The sequence below is a fragment of the Fusarium oxysporum genome, chromosome 9 (assembly GCF_000149955.1).
Source record: "Fusarium oxysporum f. sp. lycopersici 4287 chromosome 9, whole genome shotgun sequence".
NCBI classification, from domain to species: Eukaryota; Fungi; Ascomycota; class Sordariomycetes; order Hypocreales; family Nectriaceae; genus Fusarium; species Fusarium oxysporum.
The window spans coordinates 1,447,381-1,466,627 of NC_030994.1; the positions used below are offsets into that span (position 1 = coordinate 1,447,381).

Below are 19,247 nucleotides of genomic sequence, written 5' to 3' on the forward strand. Positions count from 1 at the left end.
GACACACAGACATACATAGTTAAGCCATGGTCGATGTCGATGGTGTTGAGCCCTGTCGTCGTTAGTGATTTACCTTGGGTTATGCAATGCGTTCCGACGGGTACTTTACCCCAGGCATCCACTGCAGAGACTGGCGGTACCCGAATCATCCATCCATGTCAACTATCTCACCAGAAATCCCACTTTCAACTGGACTTGGACTGACTTACGGCCCGACCCGTTGGTATACCCGGTAATGACAGTTTCCCAGTGTCGGAGCCTGTAGGCATTGTGCTCACTCTTCACACCGACACATCACCGTCTCGTCTTGCTTGTTAGCTTGCCACGCCACAATCAAAGGAATTGAGCTTCCTGTAGCTGTCTAGTATAATTCTCCGGAAGCTTCGCTCCCCCGTGCTGCACGGCTCCGTCCCAAGCCATCACATGAGCCCTTGCTGCCGCGAGATGAGATAACTTGGGGAAGTCAACCGAATGTTCTTGGCTGAGGGGGGCCAGTTGCTTGTTTGTTCGGTAGCTCGCCAACCCCGGTAGCCACCCCAACATTGCGGTCATAGTTGTATAGGCGGTGAACAGCACCCAAGAAGCAACAAAAAGGCCCTCACAGCGAACACTATCGCATCGACCCATCACAGTTGCAGTTGAGAGCAGGGAGAGCTCTTGGGTTCTTGGACTCTTGTTATTCCACGTCAGACGGGACCCAACTTACAGCTGTTCAAGGGTTTGTTCCTTCTGTCAGCGATTTTAAGATAAGAAATCCATGTGAAGCCTGCTAGCTATCTGGAGGTTTCCAAGGACTTGCATATAATCTGCGAAGTCATGAGTATCTTTCCCTGATCGTAATTTGCGGGATGAGGCCAAAAGTGTAATGGAAATGTTTAACATACGCTTGATGTGAATCATTGACTCGCGAAAGCAGCAGGCGAGCAGGATCGCAAACGTTGTCCATCTCCACCATATTTGATGACCATTTGGCTAAGTGAAACGAAGTTGTCTGTTGTTTTCAGTGCATGAAACAAGTGTTCTGATAGGACAGACTGTCACATCTGAAACGAAGGCACTCATCGCAAGCAAAGGAACCCAACCGTCCTGCATGTTCAGAGTTGAGATTCCGAGCTGCATATTTCGGTCTTTGCCCAAGTGGTTGCAGGACGTCGACTAGAGATCTCCTTGCTTTTCAAGGCGAGGAAAGAGAGAAACAGTCCACTTGACCAGTCAAGCATAGCACTTGACAAGCCCAAGTAGCATGCCGGTTTTCATATTCTCTAATAGTGTTACCGTTTCTTATCTCCCACAAATCTCAGACATTCAGACACCGTTCACAACTTGTCTTGGACCACTTCTGTGAGGTATAATCGGCTTCATTCAGCCGATGAAAGCCCCGACAAGTCCCGTAATGCCATCAGTATTACTTCCTGTTGCAAGGGTTTGAGTATGATTTCGGCTCGCGGTGAAGCTGGTTGGACCCATTGGAGCGGAAACCTGCAAGCTTGTTTGTATCACAATGCAACCGTTATCGAAACTCGGGATGAACCCCATTTGCTGGAATAAACTTCCCGTTAGTCGACAGACTTGTCGGTGAGCCATGTCTTGAAGTAGCTATCTACCTGAGGTGATAGCATGAGGTATGTATGCACAAGGATGCACGTCGTCGACCCGAGGTGCCTAAACTCGCTGACAGGGTGGTGATTAGCTGGGTTAAGTCTCCCTCGCGATTGAGGCTGAAGTATCGGATTGGAGATCTTGTCGTTTGATGTGGGGGATGATCATCGAGGCTTGAGGCGAAGAATGAGCCGGAGCCAAAGAGTAGTGGGCCATCTCCAGGATCTCCTCGTGGTTGACCGGTCAAGTGAAGTACCGCGCAAAGTCAACGTCCCACACCGCGCATCCACCCATCATATTGCTTTGCAGCCACACACATGTTTCCCCAGAAAACTAGAACAGGCAGCTGAAGCGTATTCAGCTGCATATTATACGTGCAGTGACGTTGGGGAGCCACGAGGGCTTAGTCAGAAGCATTGCAAGCCATGAGGGACAGCACTTGATCGAACAGCGAGTGACACTGATTGCATGCTATTCATGCATTTCCTCGACATGAGATAACCATAGAGAGTAGGGGTTGTATCCTGGTAGTTTGAAGAAGAATGAATGACTCGCTAAAAGCACTCAAGACGCAACATCGAATGGCGGTCATTTTCAGTCGTATGTATCGTCCCGTATGCGTAGCTCCTTGTGGGCCTATGAAACGCAAACCGATGGCGAGCCGCATATGGGCGGATGTATTGCTTGGCGAGGCCGAGACCCAATAGAACGGAGTTTGTATGAAGAATGTCTCTGGAACTGATCTCATTGAACAGAGTATTGAGGCCTGTATTCATGTGAAATTTACGAGTGTCAGAACAGGAAAGTTAAGTCCGATACCACGGGCCGTGGAGGCGAATCGACATAATGATCAAAGGACTACCGGCCAGACCATAACCTGTCCAAGGCTGTTGAGCAGCACTGTGCATCTAAACGAGTCTGGAGGTGGGCATGCCATGACCCAATCGCAAACGTAATGCCTGCCGAATACTGCTTGGCACTTCTTAATGACAGATCATTTCTCCTGCCGAGGTGAAAATGCACAGAGTTGCTGGCGGTTTTGAGTTTCGAAAAAGCAATAAGGCAGTATAAGCTAGGAGAGAGTGTCTGTGGACAAGACATTGGCAGGGGTCTTCGAGGGCAGGGTTATCTGTGTGTAGGCTTGTGGTTAACCTAACCTGACATGATGACTGCAAGGTGAGTAAGGTAGGTCAGCGACCAATACGAGGAGTGAATCTGCGCTCTTAAAGCAATAAGCAAAGAAAGGCATGTCACGCGTAAACAATATAGAGGAAACAAGATAGACGAGAGAAGATAAGAGCCTTCGAAGCTACTCATGCCGGACAGTGGAGTTTGTGTAGGACTCAAGGCCAGAGCTGAACGAATGATACATCACCATTTGGGAACTGAATAAAGGTCGGTATGATAGGTATGTCTTGACGAGTATAAACGGCTCTTCTTACCTAGGTCCCTTGCTCGCGAGATACAATACACTAGACAAGTGTGCAGCTAGTGATAAGGCGCAAAAGATCATGGATCAGGCATGTTGAACCAGCAGCGGAAGTTGTGAGAGGTGAGCTGTCAGACAAGCAATTCTTCATGAAGTCGGCAAGGTATGAAGTTGTGGAGGGAAGCTGAGGGAGGCTGTCCGGAGTGGATGTCTAAGGAGGTACCGAGATAGATATCCCGTTCAATCTGCCGGGCTGTAAGGTAAGGCACTGATTGAATCTCAGGTATTCGGCAGGCAATCCCCACCGGCCCCGTCCTTCCATATTTGCTGACTCTTTCCTTGCTGATGCTATCAGGTTTTGAAAATGTTGACAAGGAAGGTACAGTGCAGCGCAGAAAACGGGAGTGTAGTGCGGTGCAGTACAGTAAAGGAAGGAAGGAAGGCACAGCAGAAATAGAAACAGCAACAGTTGGCCTCAAAGACTCTGAGAGTTGCAGCCGGCGGCTGGCAACATCTCATAATGTAGGTGAAGGGAAGTTAGATAAGCGAAGGGGACGCTCATATCGAATCGTATCGAGTCTCGATATCTTTCTGGTGGGAGGTGGTGAGTTAAGAAGGCGCCGTAAGAAAGGATATCCTTGAAATCAATATATGCATCTGAGTCAATTAGGCACTCGCTGACTATGCTCGCCTTGTTTTGAGTTGTGCAGACTGATGCAGGCTGCCTAAATGAACAAGATACCCCAGTATTTTACTGCGTAAGATATTCATTCCTAGGTAGTATGTATACAACCTATGCAAGAGCTCTATCCCAGCAACCTTCAAGTTTCACTTCGGGGCATACATACATACGCATACTCACCTACCTACCTATACATACATAATACATACATTATGTATGGCATCCCGTAGCTCATATCTCACATCACTCGGTATCACCTCGTATTACCTTGATCACATCACATCACATCAGCAAGTCTGACTTGGCCTGAATGGCCTGAATGGCCTCACTTCTCGCTTCCCCCAGAAAGCCCATGGGGTAACACGTACCTGGGTGCGGATGCCAAGCAGTATATTCTCGGGGTGAATCTGTTACAAGATGGAAAAGAAGAGGGCCTGGTTTCGTCAGATCTCGACCCGGCCCAAGCCCCTTCGACTAGATGCAGTCGTCTGCAGATATGACACCACCCACTGCCCACTACAGCCACAACGACAACGACATACCTACCACCAACACCACTTTGATTAAGGCACAGGACCCGAAGAAAAGGGTGAGGCTTGAATTGGTCGGAGTGAGACGAATGCACGTTTGACTCTTTTAGAAGGTTGATTCTCACATTCAGCAGCTGTATTGGAGTGTTTGTCCCTTAGGAGGTGTCCTCACTTACACCGAGAAGAACGGTATCAATTGTGGAGGTGGGGTCATTATCACACTTACTTAGACATTTTCATGATCTTTGGCTCTGGCTAATACAGAATCGGATGTCAATCCATACCATTTTCCATGTTTAGAACACCGAACATTACTGATCAGTTGCCAATGGAGGGTTGTGTCAATTTGGCTTGGCTTTGAATTTATTCCAAGCTGGGCTCAAGTGCAGGCTGCCATGCCATTGCCATGGCTCACTAAAACCAACACTAGGATCGTGACGGAGCGGCTCTTTGAGCCTTGGTGCTGGGCTACCAGTCGTAATCAGTAAGGACGGAGGGGCGACCATCCGCTTGTCCTCTTAGTCTGACCGGGTCTTCAACCAGTCATTCCCATTTCATGTTATGGCTCGCGGGACCGTGACCTGGGATACCGCAACAGCAAGTACAACAGGTGATGCGGACTTAGCATTCCACAATTTACATTCCGCTATCTTCTTGCCTGGCCTGCCTTTGTTTTCTGCTTTGCTTTCTTTTTATCCATCAGCTCATTTCTGCACCTTTACGAGTTGATACCCATAAGTTACCTGAGTTGAATTGAGCTTCCGTACCGTAACCAGTAAAGGTCCCGCTTTGACGGCGGCGCCGGTGATGGTGGTGATCCATAAAATGAATGCTAGGGGGACTGGACCCTTGAGAGGATTGGCGGAATAGGTGCAGTACAGATGGCTGTTGGACAAGAGGCACAGACAGGTGTCTTTACTCAACTCTTCCACCTCATCAAGGACACTATCCTGTCCAAGACAGAGGGTCTGGAATTTTGGTGACCAAGACTGGGATTGTATTGCAGCCCAGGTCTCACAAGCTGACTGTTCTCGTGGCTCCCATGCTCAGTCAAGATGAACTGACCTGTCAACGGCTGAGACACCCATGCTTGGCTGGCGGCCAGACGCCGGGGTTTTGCATCAATCGGATAACTTGACGCGAAGCTATTCAAGTAAATGTTGTAGAGACCACAGGCGTGTCTTGATGACTAGCATGAGCTGTGCACGACAAAACTTTGATTTGAACAACGGGCCCAATTGCCTGCAGATACTTATGCAGCAGAGCAAGCGGTGAAAGAGAAAAGATGCTAATCATCTCATGATGAAGTAGAGGTAGCTCTTGTAGCTATGGACGGTGAAAAAACACGTCCGAAATTTTCTGCTTCTTCACCGAGAGTGTTCCAGTCAAAAGGCACTTGCAGATCTCATTTGGGACTGATGAAGATCAAACCACAGCACCATCCTAGCGCGGACCGCGATCCAATGTAGTCATGTTGGATACCGAACATTAAGCCCTCATGGTGGATAAAATAGATTGATCAATGGAATCCTTTTCTTTGTAGCCAAACATTCGCTAGTAAGGTATACAATGCTGCTAATTAGCTCGGACCTGTTCTTCGGTATTAGTAGATGTTGTGGTTGTCGCTCTTCAGTTGCCGAGTAGTATAAACACATGAAAAGTTAATACAGACAATGCTATCCAAGTCTGGCAGAGACAATAGAAGCAATGCTTGTACAATAAAAACAACCATGGACCGACTTGTAAGTTGTGACGCATTACGACAGCTACAGCTCACCGGCAGTTGTATGAAAGAGGTGGGTCAAGCTAACAGGCCTCAGGACAACAATAGCAGCCTCTGTGGAGTCAGCACATATTCAAGGTGGAGGAGAGTCAAGCATTATGAGTCCTTCGTGGTGACACCTGGGCATAAATGGTGGGGAGAGAAAACAGAAAGACTTGAGACGCCATCGAGAAGGTATGGAGACACGGATGACCCTTGTAAACAAAAGCAAAACCTTCAGTGAATACAGTACATCCGCTATTGGATGTCAGCAAAAATTAATTGATCAGTTAATTGACCATTTTAGCCGCCCGCTCATCTTTGTCAGTTTTCCAGAATCGGACGGTGCATCGCCAATCTTAGCTTGCACACCAGGGACTGCACTCTTCCTTGACCTAAATCTCACCTTATCACTCACCTTGCGAATCCGACATCTGACAGCAGCACGGAATCCGACAGTCCCACTGCAGTCTGCAGTCTGCAGCCAACGCTTTCCCACCAACGCAGCAACGATCGATCTGGAGAGCAGAGAGGGGATTAACAGCTAGGTAATGTTAATACCAGCGTTTGGTGCAGTACAGAGCCAACAATGGGGCTTTTGCGCATATGCTCGTTCTGTGTAAGCTTGTACACTTACTGTACTTATTACATCGCAAATACCTGAGAACCTGTTTCACCGTGCATCACTCGCCGCATGATATCGTATCGCATCGCTGCTCAGCGCCGCCCCGCGCCTTGACACTAACCGACAGATCCCTGACGTATTCTAGGACTTCTCTGTACAATGGAACGAATAGTCAATGGCAGATGGCGCAGCCAAAGCTCATTCGTCAATTGCAGCTCAGTTTTCTCTTTCCTCTCCTCAGGGACCTGCGTCAATTCGCATACCTACATGCAGGAAACTACTGTAGCTGGCGCAATAAGGAAAAGATCAAAGACCATCATCTGCAGCCTAAAGTTTGTGACACGACACGACAACACAACACAACCTGCCCGCCGGTGAAGGAGGGCTGTCACTTTTCTTTTTATGGCAGGAGAACAGCCCACCCCTCCTCTTCGACCCCGGCTTTTCAGCGATTCTTGTCTCGGGAATAAGAACACCATCATGACTTCTAAAGCCAAGACTCAACAGCGATGATCTGCCCGGCCAGATCTCTCCGATCCTTTCCTCCGTTGCTGGCCGAGAAACGTCCTCCTGACTCGGCCTCCCATATGACTTGACTCGGATGACGACGGCGGAGTAGAGGTGGTGCTGTGGAAGTGGAAAGGGGGTTAGGCAGGGCAGAGTAAGCTACGTCAGGAGCTCAGATCTAGGTACACACATCTATACCTCGACAAGGTGAAGGCTGGGATCTGGCGGTCGGGATCGAAGATGGTGGAGGACTGCTGGCCACGGGATGGAGTAAAGACTTGGCCAGTCACTTTCCAGTATAGACAACTGAGACACAAAAAGATTGTACTCGATAGATCATATTGGAGTAGAAACTTCAATGAACTGAACTCAATGAAGGAAATGCCAGGGTCATAGTCATGACGCCAAGGCAAGCCTCTTGATACCGTACCCGCAGCCTACAAGCCCTGCCAGGCACAATACGTGATCTTTATTCGACCTGCGTGGAGAGGTCTCCAACCGCTTCTTCTTTGGAACGGCAGCAAGCGAAATCGCAGGTTGTGTTGGAGGTACAATACGGGGTACATGTTCCTGTGCAACCATTACACCGAGCTAAGGCGCGGAACATGGAAGTCATGGCCCTCACTTACATCATCACTATCGCCATCATCTTAGCCACCGTGACCACTTACACGGCCTTACAGTTCACACCAAATGTTCCAGATACGATCGCTGAGGAGTCATGTATGAATTTCATGAATCAATCAGAAGCAGGCATCAGGTCACTGGGAAGAGAAATTCATGATTATTGACACAAAGACAGAGACATACACACCGCTTAATCAAACCGATTAGACGACTAGCTATGCAAGTCCTCTGAATTCCTGGCTTGCTTTCACAAATCAACATAGCCCGTCCCATGCGGATTCGTTTCCTTGGTTTGTCATTGGACTGCATAACCATTTTGTTGTGCGCCAAAAAACAACAATTGAGTCCATGATACAACAGCGTAAAGCGGATGACTACTGTAGTCTACCGAAGCGCACAAACCAACACCATCAGCCGCTGGGCGGCGTTCTGTCCGGCCAGTGCAACGGATTATCGAAACTTTACAGCGGGACAGGGAGGGTTGAGACGGGATGGATTGGTTGGACTGGATTGAATAGGACTGGTGTTGACTTTGTTTACACACGGTCTAAATTGGGACATTTTCAAGGCTGAGGTGGTGCGCTATCACGATACCCCTTAAACCAATAGGGGAAGTCAAATTGAAATATAGTGTTTTGGCTGAACATCATGACTATTTTTTGTATATCTGATCACTTTGCTTGGCCTTTCAGTTCGTTGTTCGCAGAACAGCCGTACTAACAAAATACCCAGCAATGGATCTTGATGATGATGAATTCCAATTTCCCTGTCATTGCTTGACTTCTATTCTTATTGATTAACCTTGACCTGCCATCTGGGGGAACCTGGCCGTTGGTCAAACAATCCCCGATCTCACCTGAAGCGGAACCATACTAGACAAGGTGTAGGTGAAGTGAATGTTGTATTGGACCCGTTTCCCTAAAAAAGAACAGAGAATGACATCCATCCCTTGCAGTTGTACGGTACCCGTCAATGGACAACAAGCTTTATTTGCTGTTAGTTGTGCTTTCCACGCAATCATCAACAGGCACATGTCGTGTCATTCGAAGCCGAGCTTCATGATTGACCCACGCAAAACAACAACTTAGCCAGTCGGTGCATGTGTTTTGCAGTGTGATGTATAATAATAGACAGGTATCGATTGTTAAACGCCCGAGTCGCGTCCTAATAACGCCGTCTCTCCATAATGTTGAGTTTGTCATTCGTTTGAACCCCTACTGCTCCCGCGGCACCAGCGTTATGCTATCAGGTCAGGTCTGTCAATGCTCAAAGCGCCGAGTCTGCGGATCATCTATCTATCGTCTTTACCATTCTTTCATCGCGATTCACGCTCTTGGCATAGAACAATACACAGACCCTGTCAGGTCAAAGAGACAAGCATTGAACTCGAGGTTCCGTCGCTCAGATAAACCCGGTAAAGACCCATCAAATTCCTGGTAGACAACGGACCCAAAGACAAGAACGACGTGAGGATAAAAGCGTGGAACCCAAGCCAAGAACCGCCGCCCCCCAGAAAGGACTCAAAGAGGACCCTCTTCCCAAGACTCTCTCCACCAAAAGGGACGCCCCACCCTACCCTAGCTGCTTCTGGGTAGTTGAAGACGTGTGTGTGTGTGGGAGCGTGCCAAGTCGAGAGAGGCGTGTGCTAGAGGCTAGAGGCGTGTCGCCGGACCACAGAGTGCCCCAGGCCTGAGGCGTGTACCCACCTCTAGGAGAACGCCGGGAGGCTCAGAGGGCCTAGAAGAGAGGCGTTGCTTGTGGTTGAGCAAGAGTTGATAGTGAAAGGGAAGCACGAGAACAGGAATAAGAGGAGCAAGATGGACCAGGAGGCCTACTGAGGCGATGTTGTAGTCATCGAATATGATGCTAGCTGCTTCTTCTATAGCAAAACCCGCTCTCCGTTTCCATTCCCAAGTCGAGAATTAGTGGAAGCCAGCAGCAACAAGCGAGTTATCGATCGAGCCACAAACGATCTAGCAACGATCCAGCAACGCCCACCGGCGGCGCCCGCGCAATCCAATCTCGAAAACAATATTAAACTGGCCATACAATACAGCCCATAACAGAAACTGTCACAGTAACGAGTATTTAAAAACGAATTGTTATCGTGCAGTTGTTTGAGTAAATACAACTCAACAGGGAACCTCACAGTATTGACACTATCTATCATATAAAACAAGAATATACGGACTCTCGCTATTAGTTCCCAACTCTGATTAGAGTAGAGACCCTTGGACCCTTTGAATAACGACAGCGAATTCAAATTCAGGCTGGTTCACCGTGCAGTGCAAGTGTTTGACCCAATAGGTACGTACCTGTTATTCTCTATTCTCTTTCCGTACCTACGGCACCTCTCCATCTCAATCATTCATTCGATGGGCCAAGAAGAGAGCATCCCAACGGGAGGGCAATTTTCGGGGAGGCTTTCGCCACTTACCCAAGTCAGCTGCCCCACCAAAGGGCTCCAAACACTGAAGCAAAAGGCCTGAATACGCACTGCTGCTGGCACCTGGCCTTCACTGCCTTCCACTGGCTGCTTTTCCATGTTGCTAAAAGCTGGGCTGGTGCTGGGACCTGATAGAGGGGCAATTGATGACCGATGTCGTAGTTAGCTGGAGGGAAAGGGCTTAGGTGTGCTGAATCCCCAGGGCATCTATCATCCATCCCTACTGAGCTGAGCTGATGTGATGGTGTCGCCCTGTGCTCACTACATTCACGCACTCACTCACTCGTACCTGCCAACCATTCCATCATCCAATACTGTTCAAAGCATTGCTTGCTTCAGATTTGAGGTGCTGTTAGTTGTGCTGTAGTAGAGTGCACACCCTGCGGAAACCGTGGCACTCCGACACCCATTTTCATCCATCACCGGTTGCTTGTCCTGGACTGGCGCTGCGAGCGAATGGATGCTCGTCGGAGTTGCGCTTGCCCAAAATCTGGATAGGTGGGCACCTGCCCTGCTGCACCTGGCACCTGGCGTCCGGCATCCTGCCCCCGGCACCTTGCACCTTCCCCCCCTGCACCCTGCACTTGCATTTGCGCTTGCACTTGCACCTGCACTGGTAGTGGCACCTGCTTGAGTCGTAGGTTCGGCTCAAAGCAAAGCAAGCAGGACAAGGACAAGACTTAGACCGCACTCGTCTTTCGAGTCTCGAGTCTTTCTTTTAACCCTTCAACATCTTCAACTCGTGCCTCTTCCACAGTCTCCCCGCCACTCACTCGTTTTTCGGCCCCTCTGTCCCGTCAATTGCCACGGGCAGGGCGATGCTTTGTCCGCGGTGAAGGCCTTTCCCTTCCTCTATCGACGTCGTCCTATTTCTCGGATTCCATAGTTCACATATGGGCTTGCCGCTCTTTGACACCGAACGACGCTCACAACTATTTTAGTCCGCCATCATGGCTACCACCGACGACACCGCGACCATTTCCTTCCGCGGTGCAGGCCGTGATGATCTACCTCTAGCCGATTATATCTTGCGCAAAACGCAATACCTCTACGCCCTCATCCTACTTACAGCATTCATATCTTGCGCCGCTTGGTACAGCGTCGTGAACTCCAAGAAACAAGAAGACCTGGTCCAGCCTACAGTTAAAGGACCTGGAGGCAAGCCATTACCCATAACCAAGAGGAAGCGAGCCCGAGGCGATGGTGACCGCAAGATCGGCCCAGGTTTTGGCCGTACCGCAAAAAATGTTTTTCGTTACCTCGCCTTTGTTGTCTTCATGACCTATGTGGGCAGCGCTGGATTCATGTTTTATCATGCTTTCTGGTACGAAGACCCTTACCAATGGTCCAACGAGGGGTTGCCATGGGCTGGTGAATGGAGTGTTGTATGTGAAATACCTACTCCCTCTTAACTGTCTCGAGATCTCGAGAGAGTCATCGTAACTGCAACTGACACTTTTTCGCATAGGTCCATGTTACCGGATCCCTTTTCTTCTACCTTTATATCCTCATCTCGCTTTTCGATTGGCGCAAGGGTCCTAATATTGTTCACTTCATTATCTGGATCTTGGGCTTCATTGGCGAGATTATCATGTTCTCTACAACTGCAGTTGCGGCTGTTGATTGCCACTTCTTCCGCTCTGTTAAAAACAGCGGCTCAGACAAGGAAGGAAACTGTGTAGATTACTGGACCAAGATCGACCTCGTCCTCTATTTCGTTCGAATACTTCATCTACTTGCCTTGGTCGGAGTCTTTAGCTTGGCATGGATTCGGAAAGCTCGCGACACTGACGAGAAGAAAGCCGAGGAAGCTAACCCAGCCGAGTCAACACCACTACTGAACGGAAACCGCCGGTCGTATGAGACTAATGGTCAAGCGGTCAATGGCCAGATTCCTAATGGTCGTGATACCAATGGTCGCCGTGGGCGCGGTAGAACGATGTCGAACGCACACAAGACGCCAAGTTTCCCTAAAAAGGAAGAACCTGCTGCCTTTTATCGACCCGAGAAGCTACCACACAAGACGTGGTGGGAGTATCTTAAGGGGTACTCACTTTTCTTCCCTTACCTCTGGCCTAAGGACTCTGTCAGACTTCAGATAAATGTTCTCATCTGCTTCATCTTGGTCATGCTACAGCGTTTGGTCAACGTAGCTGTTCCGATGGCAGTCAAACAAGTGGTAAATGATCTCGAGGAGGTGATCAAAGATGTTCAAGATGGCGAACGCCTTTCAATGGACAACTTCCCATTGAAAGATTTTTTGATTCTGGGAATCTTGTGGATCCTTCAAGGCCAATCGGGACTTCTGGGATCGTTGAGATCAATTCTTTGGATTCCCGTCTCGCAATATTCGTATCGGGGACTAACGACAGCGGCTTTCAACCACGTCCACTCTCTGAGTCTCGATTTCCACCTCTCTAAGCGCACTGGAGAGGTCCTGTCAGCACTCAACAAAGGTTCTTCTATTAACCAATTTCTTGAGCAAGTGACCTTCCAGGTTTTCCCCATGCTTTTCGATCTTTTCCTCGCAATCTCGGTTTTCTACTATTATTACGGCCCACTGTATGCTGAGATCAACCTGGTTGATACTTGTTGGTATCTCTACATGACTATCAAGATGGCTTCCACTCGAGCGGATCAGCGTCGTGAAATGACCAACGCCGACCGCGAAGAGGAAGCAGTAAAGAACGACTCAATCTCTAGTTACGAAACAGTCAAATACTTCAACGCCGAAGATTTCGAGTCCAGACGGTACCAAGGCAAGGTTGCAGTGTTCCAAAATGCCGAGGCAAAGGTTCAGATGGGCATGATGATGATGAACATTTGCCAAACCGTTGTTTTCAACCTCGGTAGGATCATCGCTGCCTTGGTCTGTGGCTGGCAAGTCGCCATGGGTATGGATCGTCGCACCACTGGTGACTGGTTCATGGTAGTCTCATACTTGACACAACTACAGGGTCCCCTGAACTTTTTTGGCACTTTTTACCGGACTGTACAGCAGGCGATGATCTCAGGCGAGAGATTACTTGAGCTTTTCAAGATCCAGCCAACTGTAGTGGATACACCCCATGCTGTCCCTCTGGGCAAGGACTTCCAAGGTCATGTGCGTTGGAACAACGTTAGCTTCTCCTATGACCGACGAAAACCCGCGCTACGCAACATTTCCTTCGAATGTCTGCCTGGCACCACAACAGCGTTTGTGGGCGAGTCAGGTGGAGGCAAGTCTACTTTGTTTCGCCACATGTTCCGTTACTACGACTGCGACGAGGGATCGATTGAGTTGGACGGGAAGAATGTCAAGGATCTGACCATCAACTCAGTCAGAGAGAAGATTGGTGTCGTTCCCCAGGACACAACGCTTTTCAATGAGACCTTGATGTACAACCTTAAGTATGCAAGACCCTCCGCGACAGACGAAGAAGTTTACGAAGCATGCCGTGCCGCCAGCATTCATGACCGCATCCTATCATTTCCAGATCAATACAGCACGCAAGTCGGCGAGCGAGGTCTCCGTTTGAGCGGTGGCGAAAAGCAGCGAGTCGCCATCGCGCGAACAATTCTCAAGGACCCTCGTATCATCATGCTGGACGAGGCCACATCAGCACTAGACTCCCATACTGAGCAGGAGATTCAAGACAATGTGTGGAACATTGGACAGGGCCGAACTTTGCTCATCATTGCGTATGTAACCGCTCCATACCCTGCACAGCTTTCTTTCTAACATGAATTCAGACACCGACTATCTACGATCACACACGCCGATCAAATCATTGTTCTTAACTCTGGAACAATTGTTGAGAAGGGAACTCATGAAGAACTCCTGGCCGCTAAGGGGCGATATGCCTCTATGTGGGAGAAGCAAATCCGAGCCGAGCGAGCCCTCAACGTGGCTCGTGAAGCGCAACTGAAAGCTGCCAGGGCCCTTCGTAAGGCTAAAATGGGACCAAAAAGGAATTCAGACGGTGCTATTGACAGCTACAACAGTCTGGGATCCTCAGGAAGCATATCCGGCTCAGGTTCACAAGGCCATGAGGATGATACACACACATCCTCTTCGTCATGCTCAGACGCAGAGTCGAGCCACAGCGAGGAGCACTCGATGGAGCGAAAGTAAGCTGTTGCTTCACGTTTCAGCACTCTAGTGTTTCACCAATATACACGACCTCACTGTCAAACGTCGTGACATCTTCACCATCGAGGATTGACGTTACCCTCTAACTTAATTCTCATCACAACTCTTCCACGCTATCATTTTATCTACTTGGCTTACGAAGCACCATCTCCGCCTACGACGTTTCACCCATAGGTTCGGCATCAAGACTGCATCGGATCGGTGTTGAGGCGTTTTGCTTCTAGTGTTTAATGCATCGGATCATCGGAATCCGACTAATCATCTCGAAACAGCCTGCATCAAGGCACTCGAGTGAATATTTTCAACCTTATCATCAATGCAATAGGAAGGGGGGGGGGGGGGGGGGGCGGTAATGCAGTCCAACGTTTGCGTTGCAATGTGCTATATATAGCATAGTAATTGTCATGGCAGGGTACATATGCAGGCGTTTACGGATATCACGATTTGCTTTTGAAATGGGACATGGCTTAGGCTGAATATAAGGGGCATATGGATTGATCTGAATTTCTCTTATCTGCGACGACCGGCTCGACGCTCTCGACACAGCAAACGGCATTGCACACATGACGTCTTCAGAAGAGGATGCAAATGAGTGGTTGAGGGATGCGAGGTCTTTATACAGGAGACTTCTAGGTCTTTTAGACAAACAGACCGCTCATGCGGGGGGAAACGGTTGTGAATCGACTGGCTCTTTTAAGAAGGGGGCGGCGGGTGAATGGTTGCTACTTAGGACGAGGAGAAAATAATGGCCTCTTGCTATCTTACGGTCGATGGTCTAAAAGCTCTGGAAGAGGAGGCAGGGACACTGTTCGACAGAAGACAACAAGCCGAGTCATGTCCATTTCGGGGCCGAACAAAGTATGTAATGCAAGGTATTTTACCTGAGTCAAGCATATTGAAGTATGGACTAGCATAGCATAGCAAGCATAGCAGGCGAGTAATCGAATGAAGTCTTTCTGTTCTAACTCTTAGTCAGTGATTCGCTTTGGTATTTCCACGTGTCGTTATATGCCGGAATATGTGTAACAAGCTAATCGCCCGTTACCACGACGTGTTTCAACTCGTTTCGAGCGTGCAAACGTTTGAGGAAATGCGTTGTTGTCGTGTTTTACGGACCGTCCTCCGTTCCGTTACATTGAGGCTGTGCTCGGTAGAATTGACCCCACTTAACCCGGACCCGCCACCCCGGATACCGGGATCCACGGCGAGGGGGGCCCAACAAGCGCCTCACCGTAGTAGCATCGACCCCTGAAAGGGAATATATTTTGACGCCATTAGGAAATGGTATGGGGCATCCGAGACTCGGTTACTGTAAGTCGTTGCTTGTCTTCTGTATGCCTGCGGCGTATGGCTATCTCCCGGCGGCTAACCTCCGCGAATCTCATCCCTATGTCGCACATTCTTCATCCTGTGATGATGTGCTGCGCCGCCTGATTACTTGATTCTTAGCGTACGGCGTGCGTAGAGTACCTATTCACATATAAAGTTGTATCAATGTCGCAGTGCATACAAGCCCTGTCCCGAGTGGATGTGTACACTTTAAACTGCCATTCTTCCCGCCGAACAAGGGGGCATGCCCATGCATGCATGCATGCATGCATTGTGCAGATATTCTCTTTCAGACTGCATCTTGAGTCTCGCTACTACGCTAAGAAATTCAAGTGGACTGACTGCGACATAGTAGAGTTACCCACGATTCAGACAGGCGAATGATAGGTTCACGTTTTATTTCTGGCTTATCTCCCATGCATGACCTTTCTCACCGTACGGAGGAGATATTGGAGCTCGCTCGTATCGGCTTACGCGTGCGCCTCCAGCGTGATGCGGTGTTTTTAAGGGTCTGGGAGAGTATCCATAAGAGGCAAAATTGGGGGTTATATCCCCACCTCATAGAGTGCATAATAGGTGAGATCTGTATATCATCCAACACGAGAGGCGAGTTAGTAATCGGGCCTCCGGATTATGAAAAGGCGCCAAGTTGACGCGTGTTGAGGCTTCCAGCTGAAAAACGTAAAGCTACTCACTACCGACGAACACGAAAATAGCTAAATGGGGCTAGGAGTGTGAATAGCACGCGGGTCGGGGGGTAGAGGTAGCGAGCGTCAAGGTGGTAGTATTATTAAGTGTGTTCGAAATAGATAGTGGCAAGCGTGATTGTACAAGAAGATATAGGTGCTTGAATACATGGCCCGAGGGAGATGGTGTACTGCCGAGGTGCATGCGGTAGGTTGATTTGAGGCCAGCGAGAGTGTTGCACATATAAGTGAGGAACCCCCTTTTCCAAAATGGCTTGACGAGTTCGTCGAAAGACATTTCGACTGCCTCATTTGAATGAAGCTCTCTTGGCTCCCAATGTTGACACGACAAGCCAACCATATGCATGTGTGCACGATTCGTACACGCATGTGATTGTATGGCTGTATGTTGTCCGACTCGGCAACCTACCACCGCAACACAGCAGATATTAGTCCGTATAGTTCGGACTCCCTCGGAACGCCGGCATGTTTGATACAAAAGCGACAGTGAGGTCCAACCACTCCCAGTTGAACTCCATTACCATCCATCTCCCATCCTGCTGCCTCCGTGATCTCAAAAAGAAAAAGTGGGAAATATAACTATGCGCCCGTTTCGTGGCATCCCTCGATGTGGTCATTAGATGATGTTGATCCATTAATTCGTCTCACCAACCCTCTCTTCGTTTTCCCGATACTCTCCTGGAAACAAAGTAGGTCGTATTCCTTTCCTCTAGCAGTTTCCTTCCATTAGTTTCAGATACCAACCTGAGGTGCGAATTCATCTAGTTCTTCGCATCTTCAGGGATCTTGCTGATGGCATGACCATTGGTATGTCCGTTGACGAAGCCATTTGCCTTGCCGTTGGTCTTGAGGGCAGAGGCAGGCATCTCTTCCTCTTCCTCGATATCATCGTCTTCGTCCTCAGATCGGTCATCCTGGAGATCATTCTGGCTGAGGAATCGCCAAGCAATTCGAGCAATGCAGAAGAGCCAGAACAAGTTCAAGGCTTGGAGGGACGAGAGGAGTGCGAAAGTGATGACCTGTGCGATACGGCACTTGTATTGCTGAGTCTCCCAGTTGAGCTCAAAGGGGCCAACGGTCTCGAATTCGGTGAGAAGAGACCAAATGATCTTCAAGTTGAGGAAGTGACGCAGATAGATCCAAGCAACCATGAAAACTCCGAAATAAGGTCCGACAAGGGGAGAATCAATGTAGTTGAGCGTCTTGGACGTAGCGAGGAAGAAGTCACTGATATCGTGGGTGACGTAGACTGCCAGACCAATGTAGGTGAAGTGGAATCGGTAACTCAGGCCAATGAGTCCGAGGGTGACAACATGGTGACCAACAAGCTCCTTGAAGTCCTTGCGAGGCTTCTCCATACCCAGGAGAAGCACAATGGCCTGCTGAGCCCAGTATGCGGCCTCGAATAGATAGTAGAACTTGACTGGTGCAAGATGAGTTCGGTGAGGGAAGCCCTCGTACATGCCATGGGTATTGAAGTACCACACAGGAGTGTGGCTCATGACCCAGAGACCAGCGGGACCAAGGACGCCGAAGTAGAGAGCAGTGTAGACCTGCTCCATAAAACGGGCCTTCTTACCACGGGTGAGGTTGTAGTTTCGGGCCAGTGGTGACAGGAGCTCCTGCATGATGAATTCACGAGTGAAGGAGAGGACAATTGTGTAGAAACCAACAAAGGCGATATCCCAGCGTCCCTTTCCGTACTGCGCAGGCTCGTTGGGGTCATCCTGAGGAAGCTTGTACGACAAGAAGATGAAGTGGTGGATAGGGTTGGACTCGGTAGGGTTGATGGCATATCCAACGAGGAAGAAGACGAGGAGGACGGCAGGGAGGACGAAAGTATGCTTGATCATGGTCTGCTTCGCTCGACCGATGAGGCCACGAGCACGGCGTCGTTTCGAGAGGCGCTTGCGGCCGTCGGACTGTTCCATCGACATGTTAGTACACGGCAGCATGCACAGGCGGTTCTTGTCCAACAGAAGAGGAAAAGTGACGTACGTGACCATTGGAGTGGTTATCTGAGGCCTCGAGACTGGCACGACTGGAAGCCAATGCCGGAGCACCCGTGTCACCTCTGATCTCGCCGCCCAAAAGACTACTCTTACGTCGCTTCCGGGCGTTGTTGATGGCGTCTTGGGTGGCTGTGGTGTTGCTGGCGTAGGAATTTGCTTGGTCTGCGGGACGACGCTGATGCAGCTGATCGTTTGCCGTGTTTAGCAGCGGAAAAGGTTCTGAGCCTGACATGTCTCGTCTTTCGTGTTGTACTGTGAGGTTCCTCAGAAGAATAGTCCAGTTTCGAAATTGTAAATAGATGCCGAGAATTTCTGTGGTAGACTAGTAGACGTTGCACCCCTATTTCATTCGACGCCTTGAAGTGGAGTTTTCCTGTCGCAAAGAGTCCGCGTATAGGTCAAGGTCGGTCTAGGAAGGACGGAAGTCGCAAATGGTGACGAGTCGTTGTAGAGAGAAAAAGGAACGTGTTTCTTGCTCAATCTGTACGGCTCTTCTCCCGTATTTCAATGCAACGAAGAGATAAAGACGAAAATGGGAAGCAGAAGAAGAGCAATGAAGGAGAGTCGCGGATTGTGCGGGATCGTCGCGTGCTGGAAAGTTGTATTAGAGGGAGATGCTAGTGGATAGTGGAGGTTGAGATTTTAAGGTGGCTAAGCCGAGGCGGGAAGGGATCTGATGATTGGTCAGATTGGGAAATATGGGGGACTTACCTGACTTGGCTTGCCTTCCATCTCCATTCCGTCCATCATCTCAACGCCCGAAGCACTGTAAGCCAGTGCCACGCTGTTTGATGTTCTGTTATGCAGATGCCACTGGAATAGTTGTAGATTTTATATAAATGCACATGAAACTCATATTT

General features: G+C 49.2%; 6 protein-coding genes across 12 annotated transcripts; 4 read left to right on the forward strand and 2 right to left on the reverse strand.

The window, feature by feature from the left end:
• Nucleotides 1-4,206: 4,206 nt before the first annotated feature.
• On the forward strand, nucleotides 4,207-4,534 carry FOXG_20035 (uncharacterized protein; the record flags this gene model as incomplete). The annotated part of the gene is made up of 2 exons (XM_018400310.1): nucleotides 4,207-4,299; nucleotides 4,351-4,534. The coding sequence occupies 2 exons, from the start codon at nucleotides 4,207-4,209 to the stop codon at nucleotides 4,468-4,470; spliced, it is 213 nt and encodes a 70-aa protein (XP_018246571.1). The 3' UTR covers nucleotides 4,471-4,534.
• Nucleotides 4,535-5,121: 587 nt separating this feature from the next.
• FOXG_20036 (uncharacterized protein) lies at nucleotides 5,122-5,223 on the forward strand (the record flags this gene model as incomplete). Its single annotated transcript, XM_018400311.1, has 1 exon — nucleotides 5,122-5,223. The coding sequence occupies one exon, from the start codon at nucleotides 5,122-5,124 to the stop codon at nucleotides 5,221-5,223; it is 102 nt and encodes a 33-aa protein (XP_018246572.1).
• Nucleotides 5,224-6,162: 939 nt separating this feature from the next.
• Nucleotides 6,163-7,618, forward strand: FOXG_20037 (uncharacterized protein). Of its 3 annotated transcripts, XM_018400314.1 has the most exons (3): nucleotides 6,163-6,197; nucleotides 6,310-6,621; nucleotides 6,773-7,618. In XM_018400314.1, the coding sequence occupies exons 2-3, from the start codon at nucleotides 6,554-6,556 to the stop codon at nucleotides 7,095-7,097; spliced, it is 393 nt and encodes a 130-aa protein (XP_018246575.1). In that variant the 5' UTR covers nucleotides 6,163-6,197; nucleotides 6,310-6,553; the 3' UTR covers nucleotides 7,098-7,618. The 3 variants fall into 3 exon arrangements, with proteins under 3 accessions (XP_018246575.1, XP_018246573.1, XP_018246574.1); XM_018400312.1 differs by having other exon boundaries at nucleotides 6,310-7,618; XM_018400313.1 differs by lacking the exon at nucleotides 6,163-6,197 and having other exon boundaries at nucleotides 6,243-6,621.
• A 1,220-nt stretch (nucleotides 7,619-8,838) lies between these two features.
• On the forward strand, nucleotides 8,839-16,123 carry FOXG_09366 (uncharacterized protein). Of its 4 annotated transcripts, none has more exons than XM_018388503.1 (4): nucleotides 8,839-10,068; nucleotides 10,370-11,592; nucleotides 11,676-13,888; nucleotides 13,940-15,323. In XM_018388503.1, exons 2-4 carry the CDS (start codon nucleotides 11,158-11,160, stop codon nucleotides 14,319-14,321), a joined length of 3,030 nt encoding a protein of 1,009 aa, XP_018246578.1. In that variant the 5' UTR covers nucleotides 8,839-10,068; nucleotides 10,370-11,157; the 3' UTR covers nucleotides 14,322-15,323. The 4 variants fall into 4 exon arrangements, with proteins under 4 accessions (XP_018246578.1, XP_018246579.1, XP_018246577.1 ...); XM_018388504.1 differs by having other exon boundaries at nucleotides 11,149-11,592; nucleotides 13,940-15,306; XM_018388502.1 differs by having other exon boundaries at nucleotides 8,925-9,882; nucleotides 9,942-11,592.
• Nucleotides 10,620-10,748, reverse strand: FOXG_20038 (uncharacterized protein; the record flags this gene model as incomplete). The annotated part of the gene is made up of 1 exon (XM_018400315.1): nucleotides 10,620-10,748. One exon carries the CDS (start codon nucleotides 10,746-10,748, stop codon nucleotides 10,620-10,622), a length of 129 nt encoding a protein of 42 aa, XP_018246580.1.
• FOXG_09367 (acyl-CoA-dependent ceramide synthase) lies at nucleotides 15,165-19,166 on the reverse strand. Of its 2 annotated transcripts, XM_018388506.1 has the most exons (3): nucleotides 19,099-19,166; nucleotides 18,374-18,978; nucleotides 15,175-18,297 (listed from the first exon to the last, which is right to left on the reverse strand). In XM_018388506.1, exons 2-3 carry the CDS (start codon nucleotides 18,617-18,619, stop codon nucleotides 17,137-17,139), a joined length of 1,407 nt encoding a protein of 468 aa, XP_018246582.1. In that variant the 5' UTR covers nucleotides 18,620-18,978; nucleotides 19,099-19,166; the 3' UTR covers nucleotides 15,175-17,136. The 2 variants fall into 2 exon arrangements, with proteins under 2 accessions (XP_018246581.1, XP_018246582.1); XM_018388505.1 differs by lacking the exon at nucleotides 19,099-19,166 and having other exon boundaries at nucleotides 15,165-18,297; nucleotides 18,374-19,070.
• Nucleotides 19,167-19,247: the final 81 nt, after the last annotated feature.

What these genes read in the sequence shown, in the direction of transcription:
- FOXG_09367 (XM_018388505.1), bottom strand. Translation starts at nt 18,619, where the DNA reads ATGTCAGGCTCAGAACCTTTTCCGCTGCTAAACACGGCAAACGATCAG. An exon ending in ATAACCACTCCAATGGTCAC is followed by an intron (nt 18,298 to 18,373) that starts GTACGTCACTTT and finishes TCGATGGAACAG; the next exon opens with TCCGACGGCCGCAAGCGCCT.
- FOXG_09366 (XM_018388503.1), top strand. Translation starts at nt 11,158, where the DNA reads ATGGCTACCACCGACGACACCGCGACCATTTCCTTCCGCGGTGCAGGC. An exon ending in GGGCTGGTGAATGGAGTGTT is followed by an intron (nt 11,593 to 11,675) that starts GTATGTGAAATA and finishes TTTTTCGCATAG; the next exon opens with GTCCATGTTACCGGATCCCT. An exon ending in CGAACTTTGCTCATCATTGC is followed by an intron (nt 13,889 to 13,939) that starts GTATGTAACCGC and finishes ACATGAATTCAG; the next exon opens with ACACCGACTATCTACGATCA.
- FOXG_20037 (XM_018400312.1), top strand. Translation starts at nt 6,609, where the DNA reads ATGCTCGTTCTGTGTAAGCTTGTACACTTACTGTACTTATTACATCGC.